Source organism: Megalobrama amblycephala, linkage group LG4 (assembly GCF_018812025.1).
Source record: "Megalobrama amblycephala isolate DHTTF-2021 linkage group LG4, ASM1881202v1, whole genome shotgun sequence".
Lineage (NCBI taxonomy): Eukaryota > Metazoa > Chordata > Actinopteri > Cypriniformes > Xenocyprididae > Megalobrama > Megalobrama amblycephala.
In genome coordinates this window covers 18,569,514-18,594,611 of record NC_063047.1, presented here as the reverse complement: position 1 = coordinate 18,594,611, position 25,098 = coordinate 18,569,514, and the positions used below count along the sequence as shown (strand labels likewise).

At 36.6% G+C, this 25,098-nt stretch overlaps 1 protein-coding gene across 3 annotated transcripts in view; it reads left to right on the top strand.

The window, feature by feature from the left end:
* LOC125266916 (proteoglycan 4) overlaps positions 1-25,098 on the top strand; it is a 136,707-nt gene that overhangs the window by 54,792 nt on the left and 56,817 nt on the right. For 2 of the 3 annotated variants that reach the window (XM_048188044.1, XM_048188042.1), the window contains one exon: positions 11,596-11,670. In XM_048188044.1, the coding sequence (XP_048044001.1) occupies positions 11,596-11,670 (75 nt within the window). The remainder of the gene's footprint in view (positions 1-11,595; positions 11,671-25,098) is intronic. The other variant, XM_048188045.1, reaches the window with a different exon arrangement.

Here is a 25,098-nt window from a genome sequence, read left to right as displayed (position 1 = left end):
AATCTTTACAGCATTAACTGTGATACACTAGCTAGAGAGTCTCTTGGCTTCCAAAGAGACGATTCATTGCTAAACAAGGCAGAATTTTCTGCGTCCTTGAGAAGAGAGGATGCAGTTTTGTTTTTGGTTTGGTTTGGTTATGTTTTGTTTTTGTTTTTTTGCTTCCAATGCATTTATCTTGTCGCAGACTGAACAACTAAAACGCACTGAGAATTGTGCCCTTACAATGCACATTTATTGTTTTCTTTGTTTGCTTTTACACACTCAAGGACGAGTCAAACTTCCGTGGAATTGCGACATGCCACTGTTGTTGTTGAGGGCTTAAATGGTATTTAACCTGGAACATTCCTTTAAAGGTTGAATCTAGATTTCCACACTTGCACAGCAATGATTTTGCAGTTTATCCTTTTCTCATTCAGATTGACATTAAAGTCATTCACACTGTAAATATCATATTGACATCAGTCAGAAAGTAAACAGGTTGACATGTGCTGTTACACGGCTGACTGAATAAAGGTGCAGAGGTTGATGATTCACTGATTGTTACTGATAGACTGATACTCAACCTCATCTGTTTATTTCAGAGAGCTCCTCATTCATTTCACTCTTACAAACGAGGCAGAACGAGTGAGTGAAGGATGGAGAGAGGGATTGACCAGAGTCAGTGAGTAAGGATAAGATTAGGATGCTACATTAGCATGCTTGTCACATGGGCTGCTGACTGTAAACATGCGGCCAGTTCGTTTCTGCACCAAGAGCTGTTTACAGTCTAGTGCACGCTTTCAGTTCACAGTAGTGTTGTTACAAAACAGATAGATATAGGGTTCGGTATCATTTGAACTGTAGCAATTCCAAGTTCCCAGTTTCGATTCCAATAAGGTAAAAAAAAAAGAAAAAAAAAAAAGTCTGTTGCAGCTGAAAACCGTGAACAAAAATCAGCAGCCTAAAGAACACTTACACAAAGAACTTTTGCCTATGGTTTCAACAAAAATACCACAGCAATAACAACTAGCCTTACTAATATACATTTCAAAAATTATTAAATACAAGTAAACAGTCAAGTAAACTGTGCATAGTTTTATTTTTATTAATAAAATCTATATTAATCGTTATTAAAGTTACAAAAATGATTCAGTCAAGAGCAGTGAGTGATATTCTTTATCTTTTGTTCTTTGATTAACATTAAAAACACAGACGGTAGCAGGTTTATTAGGTTGCTGTCACTTTAAGACCTAATGCATGGATCCAATATAATGATACACGTGTTTTCCTCTTAACCGACTGTTTACTGTGATATTTTTACATAATTTGGTGTGTATTTGTCCGTTAAAGCTAGTTTTAATTCCTTTAACGAAATCTATGATGAAAAATGTTTGTCAATGAAGATTTTTTCCCTAAGATGAGACGATAATAAGGTTATTAAACGGTATCTCTGACTATATCAACATGCAATATTGTTGAAGAAAAAAGATGAGAATAAAATGTAGTTAAAAGAACAAAAACTTTACCAAAAACTTTTTTTTATTTTTGTCAATCTGGCAACCATTTGCACGTACTGTCTGCGGAGGCGCCATGATCTGAAAATTTTATTTAGCTTATAGTTGATAGCTTTTAATAAATCTGTAGACTAGATGAGGTCAAATAAACCATGCATATGAATCGATATTCTGTGCTTATTGGTAAAAGAGCAACTTATGATGAACTGTAAAAATAAATTTCCAAAACGACAACAATTATTGCAATGAAAATTGAGCAAAATATGACAAAAATGTGTACGTTTCCATTGACTAAAGCTAGACTAAATTGCTCAGATATTTAGTTGACTAAAACTTGACTAAACAAAAACAGGACAAGGTTGACTAAATATGATAAAAACTAAAAGTTACATTTTACACAGGACTAAGACTAAGACTAAATTTAAAAAATGCTGACAAAATTAACACTAGTTCAAGATGTGTGCTCACAGAAAACAGCGTGCAAGTACAGAATTGAGTTCTCTTTTGCGTCTTGAGTTTGAAAGATTTAAAATCACATTAAAATGTGCACACAGGAATTGATAAGCAGAATCAAAAGTTAAATTTTATAACAAGTATCCGACTCCTGACCTTAAGTATCTGATTCCAGAATTAGAATCAATTTTCTATTTCCAGTCCAACTGATTGGTCAGTACCATTCCAGCCATAAAATTTCCAATCTAAACTAAAATAGTTTGTCAATTTTGTGCAATAATGTGAAACAGCATGATTTATATAAGGCTTTATTAATCCACAATCTGCCCTGTAATCATAATTTGTGTGTAAAGGAACGTTGTTGGCGTTTTACTGCCACTAGTGTTCATTTCAGACAGAAACTAGTGAACTGTATGTATAGGTACGTTTTTGCTGTTTTGCAGTTTTGGGAAGGTTACTTAATAATAAGGTTGTTTAAATGTAATTAGTAGTGTAACTATTTCAATTACTTTTTAAAGTAATGTAGCTGATTATATTTGATTATTTTTTGACTACTTTTGAAAATTTATAGAGAATGTTTTCAACTGTTAATCATTTTCAAACATTTAAACCAGGCATGGTTAACTTTAACACCGATTACTGTCAGACTTTCAAAATCCTACATCACTTGAATTAAGATTATAATATTTTAAATTTTAAAGCACAGCCACCACAAAATCAGACTTTAGCACCTCTTTGAGATTGTTCTGAGGTTAAATACAGATTTAAAATCATCACAAGAATCATACAGTTTTAACAGGAAACACTGGCATCTAACCATGACTTGGAAAAAACAGTTAATCTTAAAAAATAAAGCATATACATAAAACCAAATAGGAAATAAAACAGTTATCAAATAAGTATGTGTCGTATTCTGTGTCCTAAACTACTGAAGCATGAAACAAATCAAAAACAGACAAAGCAACAAATTAATATTATTCAACATGTCTTAGCTTTTTACAAAAAAAAAAAGTAACTTTATAAGTAACTTTAATTATTTAGGGTGTCATTGTTACAGTGTAATTATATATTTAATAATGAGTAATATTAATTAACAACATTTACTTACTATAATGTTAGGGCAGGATTAGGATTTGGTTGAGGGTTAGTTATTTTGTAATTAAACTATGTAACACCGTTAGTTATTCCCCAACACTGAGGTAAAGGCATGCATTTCCAATGAGTCTATGTTTAGTTTAGAAAAGCACGAAGTCTCTTGAGGCTGTGCAGTGTTTTGAATGTAGTCACAGCTAAAAGGTTTGCAGACTCTGCTGTGCATCGTGACTAACAACATCCTTTAGCTGTGACTATATTCATGCATCTTCTTGAGGACAGGTGCTATTACTTTTCTAAACGATTTATGCCAGGCAGATGATAAAATGGGTGAAAAAAAAAAATCCTTTACATGATTATAGGTCCTGAGCCATATAAAGAGGTGAGAATGTGATGGAGACTTGAAGATGGGCTCTTTTGACTTGGACCAGTAAGCAACCACCCATAACAACCACATGGCAACTGGCTGGAAACCACTCGGAACAAATAAACACTCGACCAATAGCAACGCACTGATCCAGCCGACCAATCAGAGCACATTGCGCTTTTCGGAAGGAAGGACTTCAGAGAGACAGGAACTAAACAGAGTGTTACTAACAGACTGGGAAGAGATGTGTTGCAACAATGGAGAATATGTGTTTTTTTGAACATTTAAGCATGAAAACCTGTTCTAATAGAGCCCATTAAAGGGGTCATGAACTGCCTTGTTTTATTGTTTTATAATGTTTTCTGTGGTGCACTTATAATGTTAGTATGATTTTTTACATCAAAAATTGTCATAATTTAGAAATAAAAGGCTTTATTCCTACCCTGATTTTAGCCTTATTATTAGAACGCTCTGTTTTAAGGGGCGTGTCTGCTGTGAGACTTCAGTGTAAACGCCCACTGCTGTGATTGGCTAACATCTTTGCACCAGTGGATGGGGCTAACGTTGCAATGATGAAGTAGGTGTTGATTTCTTCTGCGGAGGCGGGGTTTCACCTATCTACAGTGCTCAGCGTAAATGAGTACACCCCCTTTGAAAAGTAACATTTTAAACAATATCTCAATGAACACAACTATTTCCAAAATGTTGACAAGACTAAGTTTAATATAACATCTGTTTAACTTATAACATGAAAGTAAGGTTAATAATATAACTTAGATTACACATTTTTCAGTTTTACTCAAATTAGGGTGATGCAAAAATGAGTACACCCCACAACAAAAACTACTACATCTAGTGCTTTGTACGGCCTCCATGATTTTTAATGACAGTACCAAGTCTTCTAGGCATGGAATGAACAAGTTGGCAACATCTATATTTTTCCATTCTTCAAGAATGAACTCTTTTAGAGATTGGATGCTGGATGGAGAGTGATGCTCAACTTGTCTCTTCAGAAATCCCCATAGGTGCTCGATTGGGTTCAGATCAGGAGCCACTGAATCACTTTCACACTGTTCTTCTTCAGAAATCCAACAGTGGCTTTATATGTGTGTTTAGGATCATTGTCATATTGGAAAAGTGCACGACGACCAAAGGCGTGGAGTGCTGGTAGCATCTTCTCTTTCAGTATAGAGCAGTACATCTGTGAATTCATGATGCCATCAATGAAATGCAGATCTTCGACACCAGCAGCACTCATGCAGCTCCACATAAGGACACTGCCACCACCATGTTTCACTGTAGGCACCGTGCATTTTTCTTTGTATTCCTCACCTTTAAGACGCCATACAGTTCTGAAGCCACCAGTTCCAAAAACATTTATCTTGGTCTCATCACTCCAGAGTATAGAGTCCCAGTAGTCTTCATCTTTGTCAGCATGGGCTCTGGCAAACTCTAGGCGGGTTTTTTTGTGCCTGGGCTTAAGGAGAGGCTTCTTTTGTGGACGGCACCCACGCATGCCATTCCTCTGCAGTGTACGCCGTATTGTGTCAAGGGAAAAAGTCACCACAGTTTGGCTTTCTACTTCTTTAGATAACTGCAGTGAACTTGCATGCCAATTTTCTTCAACCCTTCTCATCAGAAGACGCTCCTGTCGAGGTGTTAACTTCAGTGTACGACCTGGACGTCTCTGTGAGATGGTGGCAGTTCCATCTTTTTTAAATTTTTGTACCATTTTTGCTACAGTATTCTGAGTGATAAGTAAAGCTTTGCTGATCTTCTTGTAAACTTCACCTTTCTGGTGTTAAGAAATAATTTTCTTTCTCAGATCTTGTGACATTTCTTTTCCATGTGGTGCCATTGCTGACAGCATGAAATGGGGTTTTAACACCCTTTTATAGTCAGTTGTCAGCTGGACACCTGTGTAATGAATAATTAGATTCACCTGTGGTTGAATTCCTGTTAAATTAGACATTTGTAGTCTAAAATTTAGCTTTGCTCCAGAGACTTTCAGTGGGGTGTACTCATTTTTGCATCACCCTAATTTGAGTAAAACTGAAAATTTTGTTCTCTAAGTTATATTATTAACCTTACTTTCATGTTATAAGTTAAACAGATGTTATATTAAACTTAGTCTTGTCAACATTTTGGAAATTGATTTTGTGTTCATTGAGATATTGTTTAAAATGTTACTTTTCAAAGGGGGTGTACTCATATACGCTGAGCACTGTATGTCATATATAGGCACATTCCGGGATGAGTCGTTCGCTGGGCCTGGTGTCAATAAAAGCTTTTATTGGAGTAACAAGGAAGTTTTCAGTTCTGAAAATTACAGGATATTCTTATAGTATGAAGAATCAAAAGCTCAAGGAAAAGTTTCTCAATTCATGACCCCTTCAACAAAAATCAAGACTTTGAAAAAGGCCATAATAGGTTCTCTTTAATATTATGCATACTTAGCATGGTATATCTCAATTTCTTTATGCATAGGATAACTGAATGACTTACTACAGGTAATTTGCTTTAGTCCTATGTTTGGTTCCCACAATGCAATGCATCCGTCCATCTCTAAACGTCCGTTTTATGCCGTAAAAAAGCCCAAAATGCATGCTTTTATATACCATAAAAATAGCATGCAATACATTGTTGTAGAAAGCAGTCTGGAACAGTATAGAATGTTATTTCTAATGCCTTTCCCAGTGTCCCTAAGGCAAATGTATATGTCATTTAACTAAAGTAAGGGTAGCACCAGAGTTTTGATGCACTACATCGGTGGCATTACATTGCTGTCCATCACACTCAACAGTCAGCTTGTTGACTGCATGTTTTTCAAAGCTGACAGCATGTCTCCTCTGGGGCTCAGTTGAGCAGAGAAAAATACGCTTGCCAAAACTCTCAGACGTGTCCATTTCTAAACTGTGCTGCCTCCCGGGTTGTCCATAAACTTTTGCTGTGATGTAATCCATGAGCTTCTGTTTTTAGAAGCATAATGGTTTTTTTTTTTCTTGCAAACAATAATGATCTGATTTGCGTACTTGAGATGGGTAACACAGCATTGCCTTGATCCTGCACTTATAAACTGCTTGGATCGGCATCGTTCTTCATAGATGGCCCTTATTTATAAACTGTCAGCTTCAAAGCGTGCCTGAAATATCTGGAAAGCTTGTTTTACTCTGTGAGGTTGCCCAGGAGAGATTCACTGTTGCATTTCAAACAAAGACTTAATTGCTTCATTTTTTGAAGATGCATCATTTCGTTCTTAGTTGGAAATGCTTGAAGCGCTTACGTGTTTAGACATTACTCAGGCAAATTAACATGCATGAAAAAAGTAAAACAATATGTTTGTGCTTGTAAAGACAAATGTTCTGAATTGTAAGTGTGAACAGAACAATTATTTTGCTTGTTATAAAAATAAATGCATAAAAACTGAATCATTATGCATTTAGGTTATGCATGTTTCATGATTTGATAGATGTAAACCAAATTACTGTTCAAGGAAAAGATCCTTGCTTGGGTAAATCAATTATTTTTAACCACTGGAAAGACAAGAAATATGAAAATGCATTCTTCTACTAAATGCGTGCGAGCTTAAATTCTTCATAATGGAAGCAATATGGCAGAAAACAACAAAAAGAGGATAATGGCATCATTTTGTGTCATTACAATGGCAGTGATCAGTGCACCGTCAAAGATGATTAGTCTTCTTTATAAAGAAGCATTCAGGAATCTTTAGCATGTGGAGTGGATTGCTGGTTATGATGTGTAAATGAATTCTCACTTAATTTTATTCTCTTGTTGATGTTTAGTTTTTGTCTCAAGTCCCTGTTAAAACAAGTCACTTCATTCTGTGGTTATTTTGGTTATTTTGTACTGTAGTCAATAAAGCTCTTTTGAATTTGAAGTGTACGAATCAACTGACCACCAGTACATAAAGCAGCCATGTGAAGATGTGGTAACTTTATGCTCTACAGCTGTATTCAGTTATCCAGGAAAAGACAGATAATTCATTCAACCTTACACACAAATCCCTGTAGCGTCTCTCTCAGAGTAATTAACACTGAAAGGTCATCGCAGAGAACGGATCTAAGAACACTTGGGGTAATTTTCAGATGTTCTTGTGAAGTATGTCATTAATCAATCCCCTGCATGCCTCATTTGGCGGGTGTCACTGCATTTCTTAATCGAGCATTTGTCTTGTTTCAGAGCAAAAAGAAACTTCATGAAAAGTGATTCATATCGTAAAATTGTCAGTTGTGCAAAACTTGTAATGATACTTTGTAAAGTTGTTTTTGTGTAGTTTTATATTACTCCAAGTGTTGTCCCAACTATTTAAATACAGTTGTCTGAACAAATAATTTTAAGTTGAACAATATTGCTGCAATGTTTGTGTGTTCCCTACATACACTATATTGCCAAAAGTATTGGGACACCCCTCCAAATCATTGAATCCAGGTGTTCCAATCACTTCCATGGCCACAGGTGTATAAAACACCTAGGCATGCAGACTGCTTCTACAAACATTTGTGAAAGAATGGGTCAGGAGCTCAGTGAATTCAAGCGTGGTACCGGACTCTAGAGCAGTGGATACATGTTCTCTGGAGTGACGAATCACGCTTCTCTGTCTGGCAATCCGATGTACAAGACTGGGTTTGGCGGTTGTCAGTAGAACGGTACTTGCCTGACTGCATTGTGCCAAGTGTAAAGTTTGGTGGAGGGGTGATTATGGTGTGGGGTTGTTTTTCAGGGGTTGGGCTTGAACCCTTAGTTCCAGTGAAAGGAACTCTTAATGCTTCAGCATACCAAGACATTTTGGACAATTTTATGCTACCAACTTTGTGGGAACAGTTTGGGGATGGCCTCTTCCTGTTCCAACATGACTGCGCACCAGTTCACAAAGCAAAGTCAAGTCAAGTCAAGTCAAATTTATTTATATAGCGCTTTTTACAATTGGTAATTGTTTCAAAGCAGCTTTACATATTAGGAGCACAGAAAAAAGAGAAATGGTTAAAAATAGGCTGTACAAGCAAGCGTGGTAATATGTAACATATACAAGATGGTGCTACATTAAGCCAATGTCGGCTGACTCCCAGGGGTGGAAAAAACCCCCTAGGAGAAAAACCCAGCGTGCTAACACTGGGAAAAAAGTCCTAGGAGGGAAAAAACCCCTTGGAAGATATATATAATATATGTAAATGGATATGAAGATCAAAATCTGAATTATACATTTTTATTATAGAGATTAAAAATAGATTATATAAAGTCCATAAAGACATGGATGAGCGTGTTTGGTGTGGAGAAACTTGACTGGCCTGCACAGAGTCCTGACCTCAACCCAAAAGAAGACCTTTGGGATGAATTAGAGCGGAGACTGTGAGCCAGGCCTTCTCGCCAACATCACTGCCTGACCTCACAAATGCGCTTCTAGAAGAATGGTCAAAAATTCCCATAAACACACTCCTAAACCTTGTGGAAAGCCTTCCCAGAAGAGTTGAAGCTGTTATAGCTGCAAAGGGTGGGCCAACTTCATATTAAATGCTACGGATTAAGAATGGGATGTCATTAAAGTGCACGTAAAGGCAAGAGTCCCAAAACTTTTGGCAATATAGAGTACTTTGCTGCTTAAATGAATTATACAGTGACTGCAGATTGTTTAAACTTTTGATGACTGTTGCCATTTTTAGTTATTTGTTGTGATGTAAAGCGTGCCTAATACTGTGTGTGTGTGTGCATGTTTTTGTGACATATCAGGACACAAATTTGTATTATGACATGGGTATTACAAGGAGAGGGTGACTTATGAGGACATTACACCATGTCCCCATTTTTCAAAAGGCTTATAAATCAAACAGAATGAGTTTTTGTGAGAAAGTAAAAATGTGCACAGTTTTCTGTGATGGGTAGGTTTAGGTGTAGGGTTGGTGTAGACCGCCTGGAACAGTGGTTTATTGAACAAATTGCATCTCTCTCTTTAAATACATGCAATCATAATTAACATTTTCTTGAGAGTAAAATAATCTGCTGTAAGCTGTATACAGGGATCCTTTTCTTTCACGTTACTTTTAAATTCAGTTGCTATTTATTTTTAGATATAATAATCAAGACTCAAATAATAAAAAATAAACATGTAAATTGCACATAAGGCAGGTTTTTCATTAACTCCTAAATCTAATTATAAAATTAATACGCCAATTTATTTTTGAAATACAATTATTAACTTGTTTTCATATCAAATGTATTTAAACATATATTAAATAAGACATCACTAACAGGTAAAGTTAATTTAATAAATATATAAGCTAATATATCCATATATTTAGTGGAATGCTCCGCTCTAGAGTTCATTTCTCTAGTGAACTAACATGCTGTGGACACTAAATGACTTGCCTGAGGTAAATGTTATGTTACGTGAGATATTATTCTCAAGCTGTGTTATTGATGACTTTCTGTGGTTGAAACACGTTTTTTTTTCATCTGTTCTTCTTCTTCTGTGCTTTTTCCTGTTGTAGTGGTTAGCAAACAGTGTTGCATTACCACATGTGCCCCCTTCTGGATTGAAGTGTGAATCGCCAGTGTACCGCCGACTGTATTTGATTGCATGAAAAAAAACAAAAAAGTGTGGAATTAAAAAAAAAAAAACTATATTAAACTATATTATAGTATTATATTATATTGTTTATGCATTAAACTCATGGCCACTAGAAAATATGTTGTTCCCTCAACACAGGAACTCAAGGACATGACTTTCGACATATCATGTTTCCACGAATTAATATGTCATGGCCATGAAAAAACTAACTCATTGCTAACCTTTAATGAGCAATAGCTCTGCTTATTATGATTCATTGACATAGTTGATCTTTTGTTTGTTATTTTCAGTTCAAAAGGTCACGGCTTCTGAGGAATTAAATTGTCATGGCTATTGATTATATCACCACATTCCTCTTTTATTTTGGCTACTTTCACATTATGAGAATAGATACACACTCTCACACACACACGGAAACACACAGGAGCTTTGTTGTGGTAATGACAAATGACTAGGCTGTCCCCCTGTGAACGAATTAAGGTGAGACTTTAAACGGCTTTTAATGAGACTGCTGGCTTGATTGTGTGTATGTGTGTGTAAGTGTTTGCATGTGAGAAAAGGAGAGAGCTAGACTGATGACCTTTAAAAACATTTTACTTTGATGTTGAAACTGTCACTTGTGCAGTTAACACGATAGATAGATTGATTGATTGATCGATCGATCTGCATTGTTTTCAGATTATTATTTTCTTTTAGTAGAAAGATAGATGTTTTGTGAAAAGTGCAGGCGTTTCTATAAATATAAAGCATGTTTGGTAAAAAATAGATGAAAGATCTTCACGTAAACCCTCTCTATGATTGATTCCCATCTGTGGATTATTTAAGCGCTGCTCGAGTGCCTCAGGATTACCATCAGCTCTTTAATTCCAGAAGCCGAGAGGAGAGGAGGAAGATTCCGGAAATCTGTGATGTGTAATTAGTCCCCATTGTGCCAAGCTGCTAAATCAGGCTAGCATTGTTATCCCACGTGAGACTCGGGTGCCGTATGTGACACCGTATACATGCATGCATATAGTCACCTTAAACACAGAGATGACTCACTTTTATTTTATCAGAACCTTGCGTCTGTGTGAAATCATATGCATTGCTGTAATATACTGTAAAACGAAGAGCTCTTAAAGGTGAAGTGGGTAATCCTTTCAATACTAATATACTTTCTCCCAGCATAATGTGCAGAGACAACTATAACTTGTGGGTTGATTTCCTGAAGAGGTCTGCAATACCTGCATGCACATTCCATATATACATACTGCAAACTCTCTGTTCTCCAAATATGTCTCACGTTCACAATATATAAACACACAAACGACAGTGTTTTTAATTAAGCAGAATGATAGTATAGTCCTCTTAGCTCTGACTCACTCTTACATAACTGTCAGACACTCAGAAGAGTCATTCATCAAAGATGCCACGAACACACGTGGCTTAACCGCAGCGGTGTTTGATTCAAACATACTCTACAATTTAACAGGCTTGTGCTATAAACAATCCATGTTGTCTGTCACTAATAACATGAATGTTAATTCTCATCAGTAGGCCTTCTTCTGTAATGACATGCTCATAGTTTTAAAAACCCCAGGTTATTGGCTTTTTGTGTGTTTCAGAAGACACTCATACCGAACAGGACAGGATATTGAGAACTGCGGCACCTGCAGAGACTGCGCCTGTATCATATACAGGTAAGACAGCTTTATTTTCTATTTGTTTATGTGCAGAAATACATGTTTTCTGAGTATTTGCACAACTACACTCTACATACGCCTAGGTGAAAGTCATGCTATGGAAGGTTTTTTTTTAAATGAATTGTAATGCATTTTAGGTGAGCTTGTGGGAAACCATTTAATAGGTAAAAGTTCAGTTGTCCTTGCTAAACAGTCTGTTGAGTTTTCTTTATTTTGCAAAAAGCACGACATTTTGTTTTTACTGTGAGTGCACACAAATAAAAGAAGACAGATTTGAGGTGGTATATCCGGTGCGGCCACTGACCCCTGAGAGTTAAAGGTGAGCCAGACTATTAGTTTTTAATTTCCTGGTGAATAATACTTGTTCTCAAAAGCACAAGCAGGTTCTCGACTGACCATAAACACTCATTGGCTACTTTACCCCCTTTTGCCTTCAAAACTGCCTTAATTCCTCATGGCAGAGATTCAACAAGGTGCTGGAAACATTCCTCAGAGATTTTGGTCCATATTGTCATGACAGCATCACACAGTTGTGCAGATTTATCTCTGCACATCCATGATGTGAATCTGTGAACAATGCTCAATTGGTACTAAGAGGCCCTAATTGTGCCAAGAAAATATATATATTAGGGCTGTCAATAGATAAAAAAATTTTAATCGCAATTAATCGCACACTTATTGTGAAATTAAGCATACACCATTTATCTTTTTTAACATGTCCTTTTTGCCATCATTGCCTATATCTAGCAAAGTAAACCATCAGATTGAAGTGTGATTTTCACAAAACTGTATTTTTCAGCTTTTTTCAAGGTAAATTTAGGTGTCTTTCCAAAAAAGTACACTTGCAGACTCCAAAAGGACACCAAATAACCAAATGATATGATTTCATATAATTCATACATTTATGTAGGCTACACCAAAGCACCCATAAAAAAATCACAGCAAAAAAACATTTGAGAATTCACAGTGTATAGTATGTGCAACAGCAAAGAGCTTGTTTACATTTTAGACAAGTCAAGTTGCGAAACTGAACAGGACCACATGGAGATGCCAAAACAACCTAAACCAACCGCCTTGACCTGCAAATATACTAAAGTACACATCAACATTCACAGGACAAATCCAAACATTATCCTGAATGTGTGTGAAAAAAGCGTGAATGTACTAAAATGTGTCTGTGCATAAATACAATGTGCGATCAGTGCGTCGAGAGCGCTCGTACATGATTTGTTTGTGCATCAATATAACAGACTCTCGCGTGCTTCTGTGCATCACCGCAATCGTCTTTACTTTGATTGCAATCCTCATCCATCAAAACTTTCATAGCAAGAAGCTGGTTTGCTTTATCCAGCCGAGAAACATAGTTTTCATATCATCTGGCCACAGAGCGGTGGGATGTTTCGACGTTCCGTTCAGACAGGAACAGAGCCATGCGGGAGGGCTAATTTTTCACGTTAAATATGTCAAATTATTTTAATGCGTTAAGGATTTTGAATTAATCGCATGCGTTAACACGTTAACGTTGACAGCCCTAATATATATATGTGTGTGTTTGTTGTAATGTGAATACTAACATGCGCAAAATGTGAACACGTAGTGAGAATATGGAGAGAGAATATGGAGATCATCAGGAACTAAACAGGATACAGCTGACGATAATTAATCACAGAAACAAACAGGGACATAATCAGAAACCAAAGAAACTGAAACTAAATAGAGCAGGGAAACAAGAACTAAAGGAAACAGAACAGAATATCAAAATAACATATATATTGACATACATATTTAACACATATAACATATACAGTATATATAGTATTTATTTGATCACAAATACAATAAAAAGTAATATTGTGAAATTTCATTACTGGTTTGGGATAAATAGAAAGTTCAAAAGAACATTATTTATTTAAAATATTAATCTTTTAAAGTAAAGATATTATAAATGACTTTACTTTTGATCAATGCTATTTTTTTCCATTTAATGCTGAATAAAAATATTAATTTATTTTTGTTTTAAAAGAAATTCTTATTTTTATTCAGCATTAAATGAAATGAAATCTTACTGACCACAAACGTATGACCGGTAGTGTATATTATATTTATATATTAGTAATCCTTTAGTAAGTTTATTTATTTAGTTGTTTAGAAGGATGTTTAGATTTAAAAACAAATATACTGATTAAGATTAAAGGTGCCCTAGATTGTTTTTTTACAAGATGTAATATAAGTCCTAGGTGTCCCCTGAATGTGTCTGTGAAGTTTCAGCTCAAAATACCCCATAGATGTTTTTCAATTAATTTTTTTAGCTGCCTATTTTGGGGCATCATTAACTATACACAGATTTTTTTCAGCACGGCCCCTTTAAGAGATGCGCTCCCTTTGCCCCACGAGCTCTCGACTATATATACATCGCATTAACAAAGTTCACACAGCTAATATAACCCTCAAATGGATCTTTACAAGATGTTCGTCATGCATGCTGTATGCATGCTTCGAATTATGTGAGTAAAGTATTTATTTAGATGGTTACATTTGATTCTGTGTGAGTTTGAGGCTATGCTCTGTGGCTAAAGCTAACATTACACACTGTTGGAGAGATTTATAAAGAATGAAGTTGTGTTTATGCATTATACAGACTGCACGTGTTTAAAAATGAAAATAGCAACGACTCTCGTCTCCGTGAATACAGTAAGAAACGATGGTAACTTTAACCACATTTAACAGTATATTAGCAACATGCTAATGAAACATTTAGAAAGACAATTTACAAATATCACTAAAAATATCATGATATCATGGATCATGTCAATTATTATTGCTCCATCTGCCATTTTTCGCTGTTGTTCTTGCTTGCTTACCTTGTCTGTGCACAGATCCAGCCGTTAATATTGCCTTTCCTTGTCTAATGGGCTGACATTATGCAAATATTGGGGTCATACATATTAATGATCCCGACTGTTATGTAACAGTTGGTGTTATGTTGAGATCCGAGTGTTTTCCGGAAGTCTTTTAAACAAATGAGATTTACATAAGAAGGAGGAAACAATGGGGTTTGAAACTCAATATATGTCTTTTCCATGTACTGAACTCTTGTTATTCAACTACGCCGAGGTAAATTCAAATTTTTTTTGCATTGCAGGTTGTCAAAGTCTATAGTCATTTGACACAATTTTATCTTTCATTTGGTAAAAGCAAGACAATACTAAAAGAACTACATGAGTCTGTCTCAGTTCACTTGGAAACAATATCATGTTTACAAGTTCCCAGTCTGCTACTATGAGGCCTTCCAAGAAAGACATATCTGTATTTGGCAAAGTTTGAGAGGTTTATGCCATCACATCTTTGAAAGATATTTAACAGTTTTTGTTTGAGACAGCAGCAAGTAAACAAGCCAAGTGTCCTTGAGCGTGTCTTTATATTCGGCTGCGCTTTTAGGGTTGTATCTGATTTCAGATTTACCTGCACCTAAGCATCACGTACAAGTCAATTTACATATCGGTCAGACAGTCTGTTCCTGTCTTAAAGTGAACAATTTTTGGCCAGAATACGCTGCATTGTGGTTCATATGTTGAAAATCTGTCTATGTGAGACTAAATACTAAAAAAATTAGTAACTGGAAAGCAGTGGTAGTTCACCAAAGTAATATATAGGGTACTACATTGCCTTTACAACTTATTTTGGTAACACTAAACGATAAGGTCTCATTTGTCAACATTAGTTAACATGAAGTAACAATGAACAATACTTCAACAGCATTTATTAATCTTTATGATTATTAATGTCATCATTTACTAATACATTTTTAAGTTGTATGTTAACATAATTCACTGTGAACTTACATGAATATGAACATTTTCAATAAATGCTGTAAAATATATTTACTCATTGTGAGTTCATGCATTCATTAATGTTAACAAATTGCTGAAATCTGTCGTCAGCAATTCCAAGTCTCACTTCCTGTTACAAACCTACAATGTAACAGATTTGCATAATGCCTGTCTATGATCTTCAATGGTTGCCCGTGATTGACGTCTACTTTTCCTCGCCCTCAAACACTGCAGTTGTAGCTGAGACTGGAAGAGTTTGGTTCGTGGTTGACATGTTGAGAAGATGCTGTTTTCTGTGCTGCCATAGCAAATTCACTTTGTATACTCTTCAGAATGATGAGGACTCTCTCTGGAAGTGATATGGTAAAACTGACACCATTGTTACTGTTCGTATCACTGTGTACAAGTGTTGAGGAAGACCCAGAGCTTAAATTCAGAAATGGTAATAGGTGTTTCGTTTCTGACACGCACTGTAAGCAGTAGACCAATCACAACAAACTGGGCCGTCTGACCAATCAGAGCAGAGTAGGCTCTCAGAAAGGAGGGGTTTAGAGAGACTTTATATTCGAATGAACCATTTTCAGAATCTTTGAGAAATGAGGTGATGTACAATGTATATTATGAGAACATTAAAGTGTTTTTTGACCTTGGATACATGTAAACCTCGAACATCAAAAACAAAATTAGGATCCTTTAAAATAGGGGCTTTTTAAAAGAATACAACATCTATGATGTCACACTCAAACAGAAATCATCAGGACTAGCAGGCAGACCTGATCAGCTGGGTGCTTTCTGTCGTGGCCGAAACCTCCAGGCATATGAATCAGTGTTCAGAGGACTGAGGAAGATCCAGGTGGACATTCAGGATGTTTCTTCTCCCCATGAGCCCAAGGTATAATTGCCTGGGCTTATGTAACCTCCCCCACTGCACAAGGTCTACCAAAATCAATAACAACGGCCCACGTCACCACACATTTTCATCTACTCCAGCCCAGAATGAAGGTGTGAATAACACTCCCAGAGGAGAGCTAGAGAATCACAAACTCTTGCACGCACACATATATAAAGGCATATGTGGTTTGTTTAAATTAGGAAGGGGGTGGAGTCACTGAAGACTCTTACAAGAGCATTAAAGTCAATGTAAAACTCAGTTTGCAACCCATTTATCTTCATTAATGTGATGGTTTTTTTTTTTTTTTTTCAGTAGAACAAAGATCTTGATTTTATCCATTGGGAATGGATTTGATTGTGAAATATGGTCGTAATTTACTAGAATGAAACTGGGTATTTTTGGAGAAGACTGGTTAAAAAGTATGATCCTGCACAATAAGACCTGAATCATGTGTTTAGAACATAAAGTGGATCAATTTTGCTTTCATGTTGACCTCAAAGATAAAAGCAGTTGCACTTTGCCAAGCTAATATCTGGGCTTATTTAAAGAAAACTTAATAGAGTTTCTTAGTTTTGTTTTATTGAAGTAACTTTGTCTCAGATGTTTTTCATTGGGAGAAATAAAAAAGACATAAATGAGTCAGTTGTTGAGATATAAGAGTATAGAGCTATAAAATGGATATGAATATGAATATAAATAGTAATACAACAAGGTTCTTCCTGGGTTGGTGACATCACTAACCCCAAAATTTACATAAACCCTGGCCAGGGAACATGCAATAAAGGGGGTGAGGCCATGTTGTGCTGCTTTAGAGAAGAGGAAGAGTTGTTGTAGTAGATTGTTGTTGACATGCCGTCATTTTACGCCGGACTGCTTCACAAACGAGGATCAATTTGCACAAGAGATTAACATGACGACACATGCTAGTAGATGAGTTGAATCAACTCCACAGCAACTACATAAATTTATCCACTAACCATTCAGAAACATCCAGTTTCATTCTAAAAGTTGTAACTTCTTCCTGAGTCTCTCCATCAGTGTCGACTCCGGTTTGAACAATGTAAGGCTGAACACCGTTACTGACAATCCTCATTTTGGCTGCGTGAGATTCTCCAGCTTTGTTGTTGTTGAGCTGTTAAAACTCCGCCCTCTTCTGGAAAGGGGGCGGGGAGCAGCAGCTCATTTGCATTTAAAGGGACACACACAAAAACGGCATGTTTTTGCTCACACAAAAATAGAGGCAAATTTGACAAGCTATAATAAATGATCTGTGGGGTATTTTGAGCTGAAACTTCACAGACACATTCTGGAGACACCAGAGACTTATATTACATCTTGTAAATAGTACATACAATTATATTTCGTGTTTATTAATTTAAATACAGTACAGTGTTTGTTTTTAAGTACATTTTAGTTTGTGTAAAGAAGCAGTTTTACTTCTGAGATTGTTCACCACAAATTTGGCAATACCAGATACATTTCAGATATTAAGGAGATCTCATTTGTCAGTTATGTTTTCTGCAAGCATTGTCTGTTCATGTCCCGTCAAAGTTCCTTTAAGACAAGTCATTTCACTCGGCGGCCATCTTTGAAACGCCTCTCGGGCATCCTGGGCATCATGACCAATCTCTTTGAATGGGGAACATCAAATTCTCCAAAACTGTTTGCCAACCTTACGATTAAATTTCATATTTGAAATCACCAATGAAATCTAACAACAACCGGCTCATAAATTTAGTTTCTAAACGCTCGAATCATGACAAAAAAAAAAACTTTTTTTCAGGCTGGCTCAAGCTAATGCGCATGCGCAGACCTAAATGCGCGTCTCTTCGGAGGCTAGAGTCTGACTGTTTCTATAGAAACCGGTGATTCTAACGGCCGCTGAAGTGACGCGATGACTTTACCAGTCGGCGATTGGCTCTTATTTAGAAGGCGGGACTTATTCTGCCATATTGCGCGTTACACTTTCTCCCATTCAAAACAATACGAGTGACACGTCTTGTGTTATTCTATAGTCTTTGGTCCCGTTCATGCATCATCCTATAGACAGCACCAGGTGCACATATGTTGGACATTTCAGAGGATGCCTGAACCGGAGTCAGTCAGTTAACAGAAAGGAAATTGTTCAGTATGGTGAGTGATGGCAGCCGAGCATTGAGGACGGGGATCCGTGTCTGTTAGCTCAAAAGCACTGAAACAGATGAGCAGAGAGTGAGACAGAGAGGTATAGAGAGTTGCCAGGTCCCTGCTGAGATCCAAGGAAGAAAGAGAGAGACAAAAAAGGAACACGTCCAAGTCTGAGTGCGACTCCATCTGTGGGGGGAAATGAAAGCGAACCTGTGCTTCAAGAGCCAGCGACAGAGATGCAGGTATGGAGGAAGAAAGCGGGAGATGGAAGGGATAAATTTAGAGAGATTACAGGCTAGATATTTTCTCCTTGTGTCTACCCAGAGGGTGATCTAAATATTAATGTTGTGTGTGAGTGTTGGGGTTTCCTGTCAGTTAGGCACTTTACCAACAACGTGCAGTGTCAGAATGGGCCGCACCGGCTTACCACGGCAGAAGACTTAGGCACGAGCGGCTCTACGAGTGGGATAATGGATTAACCCTGTAAAACCTGCATATGAAATGATAGTCTGAAAAAGCGTTTTTTTGTTATGTAACAGTACATTGAACTTTTAGACAAAATCTAAAAACAAAACATTTGCATGTGTCATATTCATCAGGCTTTTATGCCTCATTTTGTACAATAAAGTGAGAATATGGAGCTCAGCTCATACTTGAGGAGGAAAAAAAACATTATTCAGAGTCCCAAACTGATTTGGTGCAGATGTTGATATTTATATGGTCAAACAGTAAGATGAAATTCTGATGTTTGTAATGTAAATCAGTGAGATCTTTATAACAGATACTTGCATAAAATGCATATAAACATCACTCATCACTCTATATCTGCCAATAATTTGTCTTAGTGAGATGCTATTTTAATGCTTAGTTTCATGATCAAAGCTCTGTAGTTTTATTGTGGATGGACAAACATAATGCAATGAATACATTGATGACTGATAGATGAACAAATCTGATACTCACATTTTAACATGATATTTCTGGAAAATGATTATTCTTATGATTATTTTATAAAAAATCTGTAAAGATTTCACAGCAAATAGACATGTAAACCACGAGCTGAAGGGGAATGTTTTTACAATTATACTAAAAGGCCTTTTACTTGCGAAAAAGTATAAACTATCAGTCAGACGAGAGAAGGCATGTAGTAGATTGTGTGCAACAGTTTTTTCAGCAAAGTTTTGATCATGTTGACAGTTTAGTGGCCTTTTGTTTAATTAAAATGATACAGTATACCTCTTATGTTGTTCTGACCATGTATGATTTTCTTTCTTCAATGCAAACACACAATGAAAATGTTTTAAAGGTGATCTATTATGCCCCTTTTTACAAGATGTAATATAAGTCTCAGGTGTCCCCAGAATGTGTCTGTGAATTTTCAGCTCAAAATACCCCATGGATTTTTTATTATGCCATGATTTAATTGCCTATTTTTGGGTAGGAGAAAAAGTCAAGTAAAGTATATATATAGCGCTTTTTACAATGCCGATTGTGTCAAAGCAGCTTTACATTGATAACTGGTATATAATTTGGCTGCACAGCAGCTCTTCAAGAATAGTGTCAATGCAGGCAGATCAAAGCACTGTTGAATAAATGTCAAGAATACTGTTGAATATCAAATGTCAAGTCAAATGTCAAGTGTCCCCAACTAAGCAAGCCAAAGGCGACAGCGGCAAGGAACCCAAACTCCAACAGGTGACATCAGGTGGCAAACAGGTGGCAAATAGGTGTTAAATGGAGAAAAAAACCTTGGGAGAAACCAGGCTTAGTCGGGGGGCCAGTTCTCCTCTGGCGAACAGTGCTTTGTTACGATTCAGGTTGCTATCATAAGTCTGATAGGATCGCAACATTCAAAGTATTATAAAAATGCACTGATTTGGTGTGTGTACCTTTAAATGCAAATGAGCTTGTGCTCCTCGCCCCAAAGCTCGTGATTCCAATACAATGAGGCATAAACAAAACAGGAGAAGCTCACACAGTAAACTCTCAAAATGGATCATTACAAACTGTTTGTGATGTTTTTTTTTTTTTTTTTTTTGCTTCTCAGGCATCTTATGGCATTTTAAGCTACATATGATGATTAAAAAAACATGACTTTTGACCTTTGTGCATGTTTGAGGCTGCAGCTACAGTACAGTCTTTTACAGTTTTAGCTCCAGTAATACTGAAAAATTAATTTCATAATCCTGATGAAATAATCAGGCATTTTGCTGGTTTTAACTGGTGTATGTTGGTTTAGCTGGTCTTTCAGCATGGCCAAGCTGGTTTGGCTGGTTGACCGGCTGAAATGTGCCCAAAACCCTCTTAAAACACAACAATCCATCATAACAGTTTAGCCAAGTTAGGAGACCAGATAACCACCTTAGGCTGGGAAAAATGATTCCTAACATATGCAACATTTTTTAAACTGTTTTATATTTCAATATTGCATCGAAAGTCACCCGTATCCAGCAATCATAGTCTAAGCCCGACTGTCCTGCATCCTTGTACCTGGTTATCCTGCACTGCCTTCAGTACAGCTGATGGTGCGTGAGACTCAATAGAGAGTATTACAGACAGAATGAGAGAAGTGGACAAGAGCCGAGTTGGTTGTGTGAGTGTGAGGGGAAAAAGAGGAGCTTCCTGTACCAGTGGGAAATTAAATCATAATAATGTCTTTTCATGTTGTATCCTCCAAGAACCGAAGAAGAAGATAAAGGAAGATGTTTTAGTGTTGGCTAAAGGCTTTACACGTTGTGCTTTTCGGGTCTCCTGATGCTAGTCACGTTTTGGGTTTTTGGGAGGTCTGCGAAAAGGTTGAATGTCACCCAAGTAAGGGAACGAAGAAGAGTGCTATTAGATATGAAGCGCGCACAGGTTTTCAGAGTGCCTCAGTTTGTCAGATTATTAGCTTGCTATAGCTTAAGATGTAATGATAGCAGTTTTACTGCGGTATTGTTGTAGTGAGTATTGAATCAGATTCTGAAGGCTTACATGCATGCGTGGTCTGCCAAATGCACTTCTATTTAATTCACTTCTAGTAAATGCAAATTTTGGTGAGGTATTTGTGTGAATACAGGCAGATGTGTTAAAATATTGGACCTAGTAGATCTGCTGTTGTTCATGTTGTTACACTGTAAACAAAGAATAGTTGGTTTTAAGGTCCTGGTTTTGAGTTCATTGAAATTAAAAATTTGAGTTAATACAATGAAGGCGATTGGTTTCATCAACAGAAACTCAAGATATTATGTTATCTGAACCATTATCTAAGTTGATTTGACAAAAGAAAAAATGTTGTGATGATAAATCATGAAAATAATTTTTTACATTGTAATAAACATATTGACAATATTACTTGTTCTGTTGCTTATAATCAGGTTTTCCTTTTATTTAATAAATATTTAATATTTTACTTGAACAATTACTTGTTTTACAAGTACAATATTTCAGAATTTCAGCCTACATTTTTAATATTATATACATGTAACAAATAATATTATTTTACATAATTTTACTAGTTATATTACATTATTATTTAGTTTTAAGTGTTATATTAAATATACAATTTTTAATAGTTTACTTGAACAGTTACTTGTAAAACAATATTTTAGTATTTTGCTTACATTTAAATATATACATTTAAAATACTTAAATATTATTTTACATTATCATTTATTCATTAATATCATATTTACATTATTAATTTGGATCAGGATTGTCTCTATACACATTTTTATATCACTATAAATTGCATAATGAATTGTAACTTTTAAATTGGATTTTTAAATATATTACTTTCAATCACTTTTGCTGTTGTTTTACTGGTATTGCCAAAATTTTACTGGTATTGCTATTGACTGCTGAATTGACTGCAAACCCACAGGCCCATTTCTCTATTTTAGACGCCTTCAACACCTCCTCACATACATGCATAGACTTCATTTATTTAATATTTACGGTGCTCTCGCAGCATATTAATAAACGGTTCAAATGTATGACGGGCTGCTGCATTACCCCAATAAATGCAGTTGTGGAGTGACAGGGGGTGGAGTGACAGACTCTTCCATTTAGGACTCAATATGAGCGCTCCGGGCCCCTGGAGTCCATATACAGCAGCCTAATCAGATTCCAGAGGGGACGGAGCAGAGAATAGGACCTGCTCCTGCCTCTCATTGTCCAAAGCCTCAGGGAGAGAGATTTGTATTAGGTAGCGGGTGCTGGGGGAGAGTGTGACAGACTGCCTCATTTCAGCCGAGCTCCGCTCGTGGCCAGACACGACATTCCTTTTCGCCCTCATCCGCAGCGCTTCACGTGCTGAATCGGAAATGTGTCATTTATCTAGAGTAGCTCCCGAAAGGGTATAGTCACTTAAACAGACACTGAATGATACTGTTTACAGATTGACTTGTGGCTGGTACATTCGAAATACATTCAGAAATATGGGGTTTCTCAAGGGAAGCGCATTTTCGCAGGTATATCAACATCCTCTGAAGGCCTTTAAAGTCACAATGTAATCAAAATGGACAGTTCTTGCTTTTTTAATGGTATATTTCAATTTTCTCTTCTCTTCTGATAATGTGTTTACAGGCGTGAGGGCGGGGCAACCTGTCACTCACATGAGATCCACCAATAGCAAGCCCCAACCATCTGAACAATTCCTGAAGGACAAAATCAAGTCCCGCCCTACATTTTTTCTTGTTTGAGAAGCCGTTTCATTCAGATATACATCACAATATGAAAGAAAAGGCTATCAAAACTTCTGTGTTATGCTGTATTTAAATCACGGGTTAAACGAATGAGAAATTTTACAAACATTTTCGTATTTCAACACAAAAACAGTCTTTTTTACTAACCACCAGTAATCCTAACATAGGTGGGGTGCCACTTCCATATGTGGTACTAAATCCGATACAGGTCAGAGGTTTTGTAATGCGACCGCAGTGTGAACAGTCATATCGGAATTCATGAGATTTTTACGTCACTCGAGATCAACATTTGTCAGGATTCTGTGCTCATGGGAGTCTATTCAAAGATTTTACATACCCAATGTTATCAAGACAGTTAGGAAAGGTAGTCAGTAGAAGGGCAGTGATGTGTCAGAACCATAGACTGTAAAAAAAGATGGTCAACGCACCTTCACTCTCTTCCATTGTAGTAACTGAAGGTGCCAGTGTGCCAATATGGCGCTGACATCGAGTCTCAAGTCTGCATGCAGTGAACTTGGAGCTGAAATCTGCGCAGTGGAGCCGCGATATCAATGTCCCGCCCAAAATCAGAACAACTCATTATGTCGGTGTGAAATAAACAGTTTTGGAAATGTAGAAATTAAAGTTAAGGCTCCAGTCACCCTGCGAAGATCCAGAAAAAAGTCCATTGGCGCCTCAGTGACTACTTCACTCACTGAAGCTGTCAATCTCAGCTGTCAATCATGATGTCACACCCCCGTTTTTATAGCATCAAATAACTAACTAAAACCAAACTCTTTTAAAGAACGAATGCTTGAACAAACATCAGCGTGATTAAAAACTGCCTAAAATGACAGAAATTGTGTTTGGAAAAAATATTTGAAGTATAATTTAATTGTTTAGTTTGTCTCACATCCCATTGGAATTCATGGAGAGGGTGGGGTTATGACCTATACTGCTTCTAGCCACCTGGGGGCGATCCAGACACTTTGGCTTCACTTTCCAGGTGTGGCACGCTTGGTCAGAACTTGTAAGTATTACAGAGACAGCTCTCTAATACGAGCAAACCATGAGGGCCCTTATCATAAAAGTTTCAAAAGTCTGTTCTCTTTTGTCACATCATTGTCTTTATTTTTCATATTTGCACATAATTTTGCTGGCTTCTGCAGCAGATCACACTATAAATAAACGCGTAATCGCTTACTTTAATGATTACTTGCATATGACAGCGCGCTGTGTGTGTTGCCAAGTATGCGATTTTCCCACAGAATTGGGTTACTTTTTCACTGTTGCCGCGGGTTGTTTTGCAGCTCTGTGGGTAACACAATATTGAACCCCTGGAATGCGATTTTTACCGGGATACCCTATGGAACGCGATTGGGCTGGTTTTGGACTAGTTTTGAGAAGCAATTGAGTGGATTTTGTGGTAAAAACCTGGCAACCCCGTTTGTATCATTCTTTTGCATGCAGGTCAGTTCAGAACCATGATCTGTTCACACTGGAAATCTGATATTGGCCACATTTAAAATGTGATCAGATACAAAAAAATCAGATCTGAGCAAAAATCTTAATTGAGCATTATGACGCACTGTGAACGTAGCCAAAGAATCCTGAAGTTATCATGGATTCAGCACAACTGTTTTCATCACTGATAATAAGAAATGTTTCTTTTAGCATCAAATCAGCATATTAGAATGATTTCTGAAGGATCATGTGACACTGAAGACTGGAGTAATGGTCACAGGAATAAATTGCTCTTTAAAATATAACACAATAGAAAACAGTTATTTTAAATTGCAATAATATTTCACAATATTACCATTTTTACTGTATTTTGATCAAATAAATGCAGCCTTGGTGAGCAGAAGAGACTTCTTTCAAAAACATTTAAAGGTGCCATTGAACGTTTTTT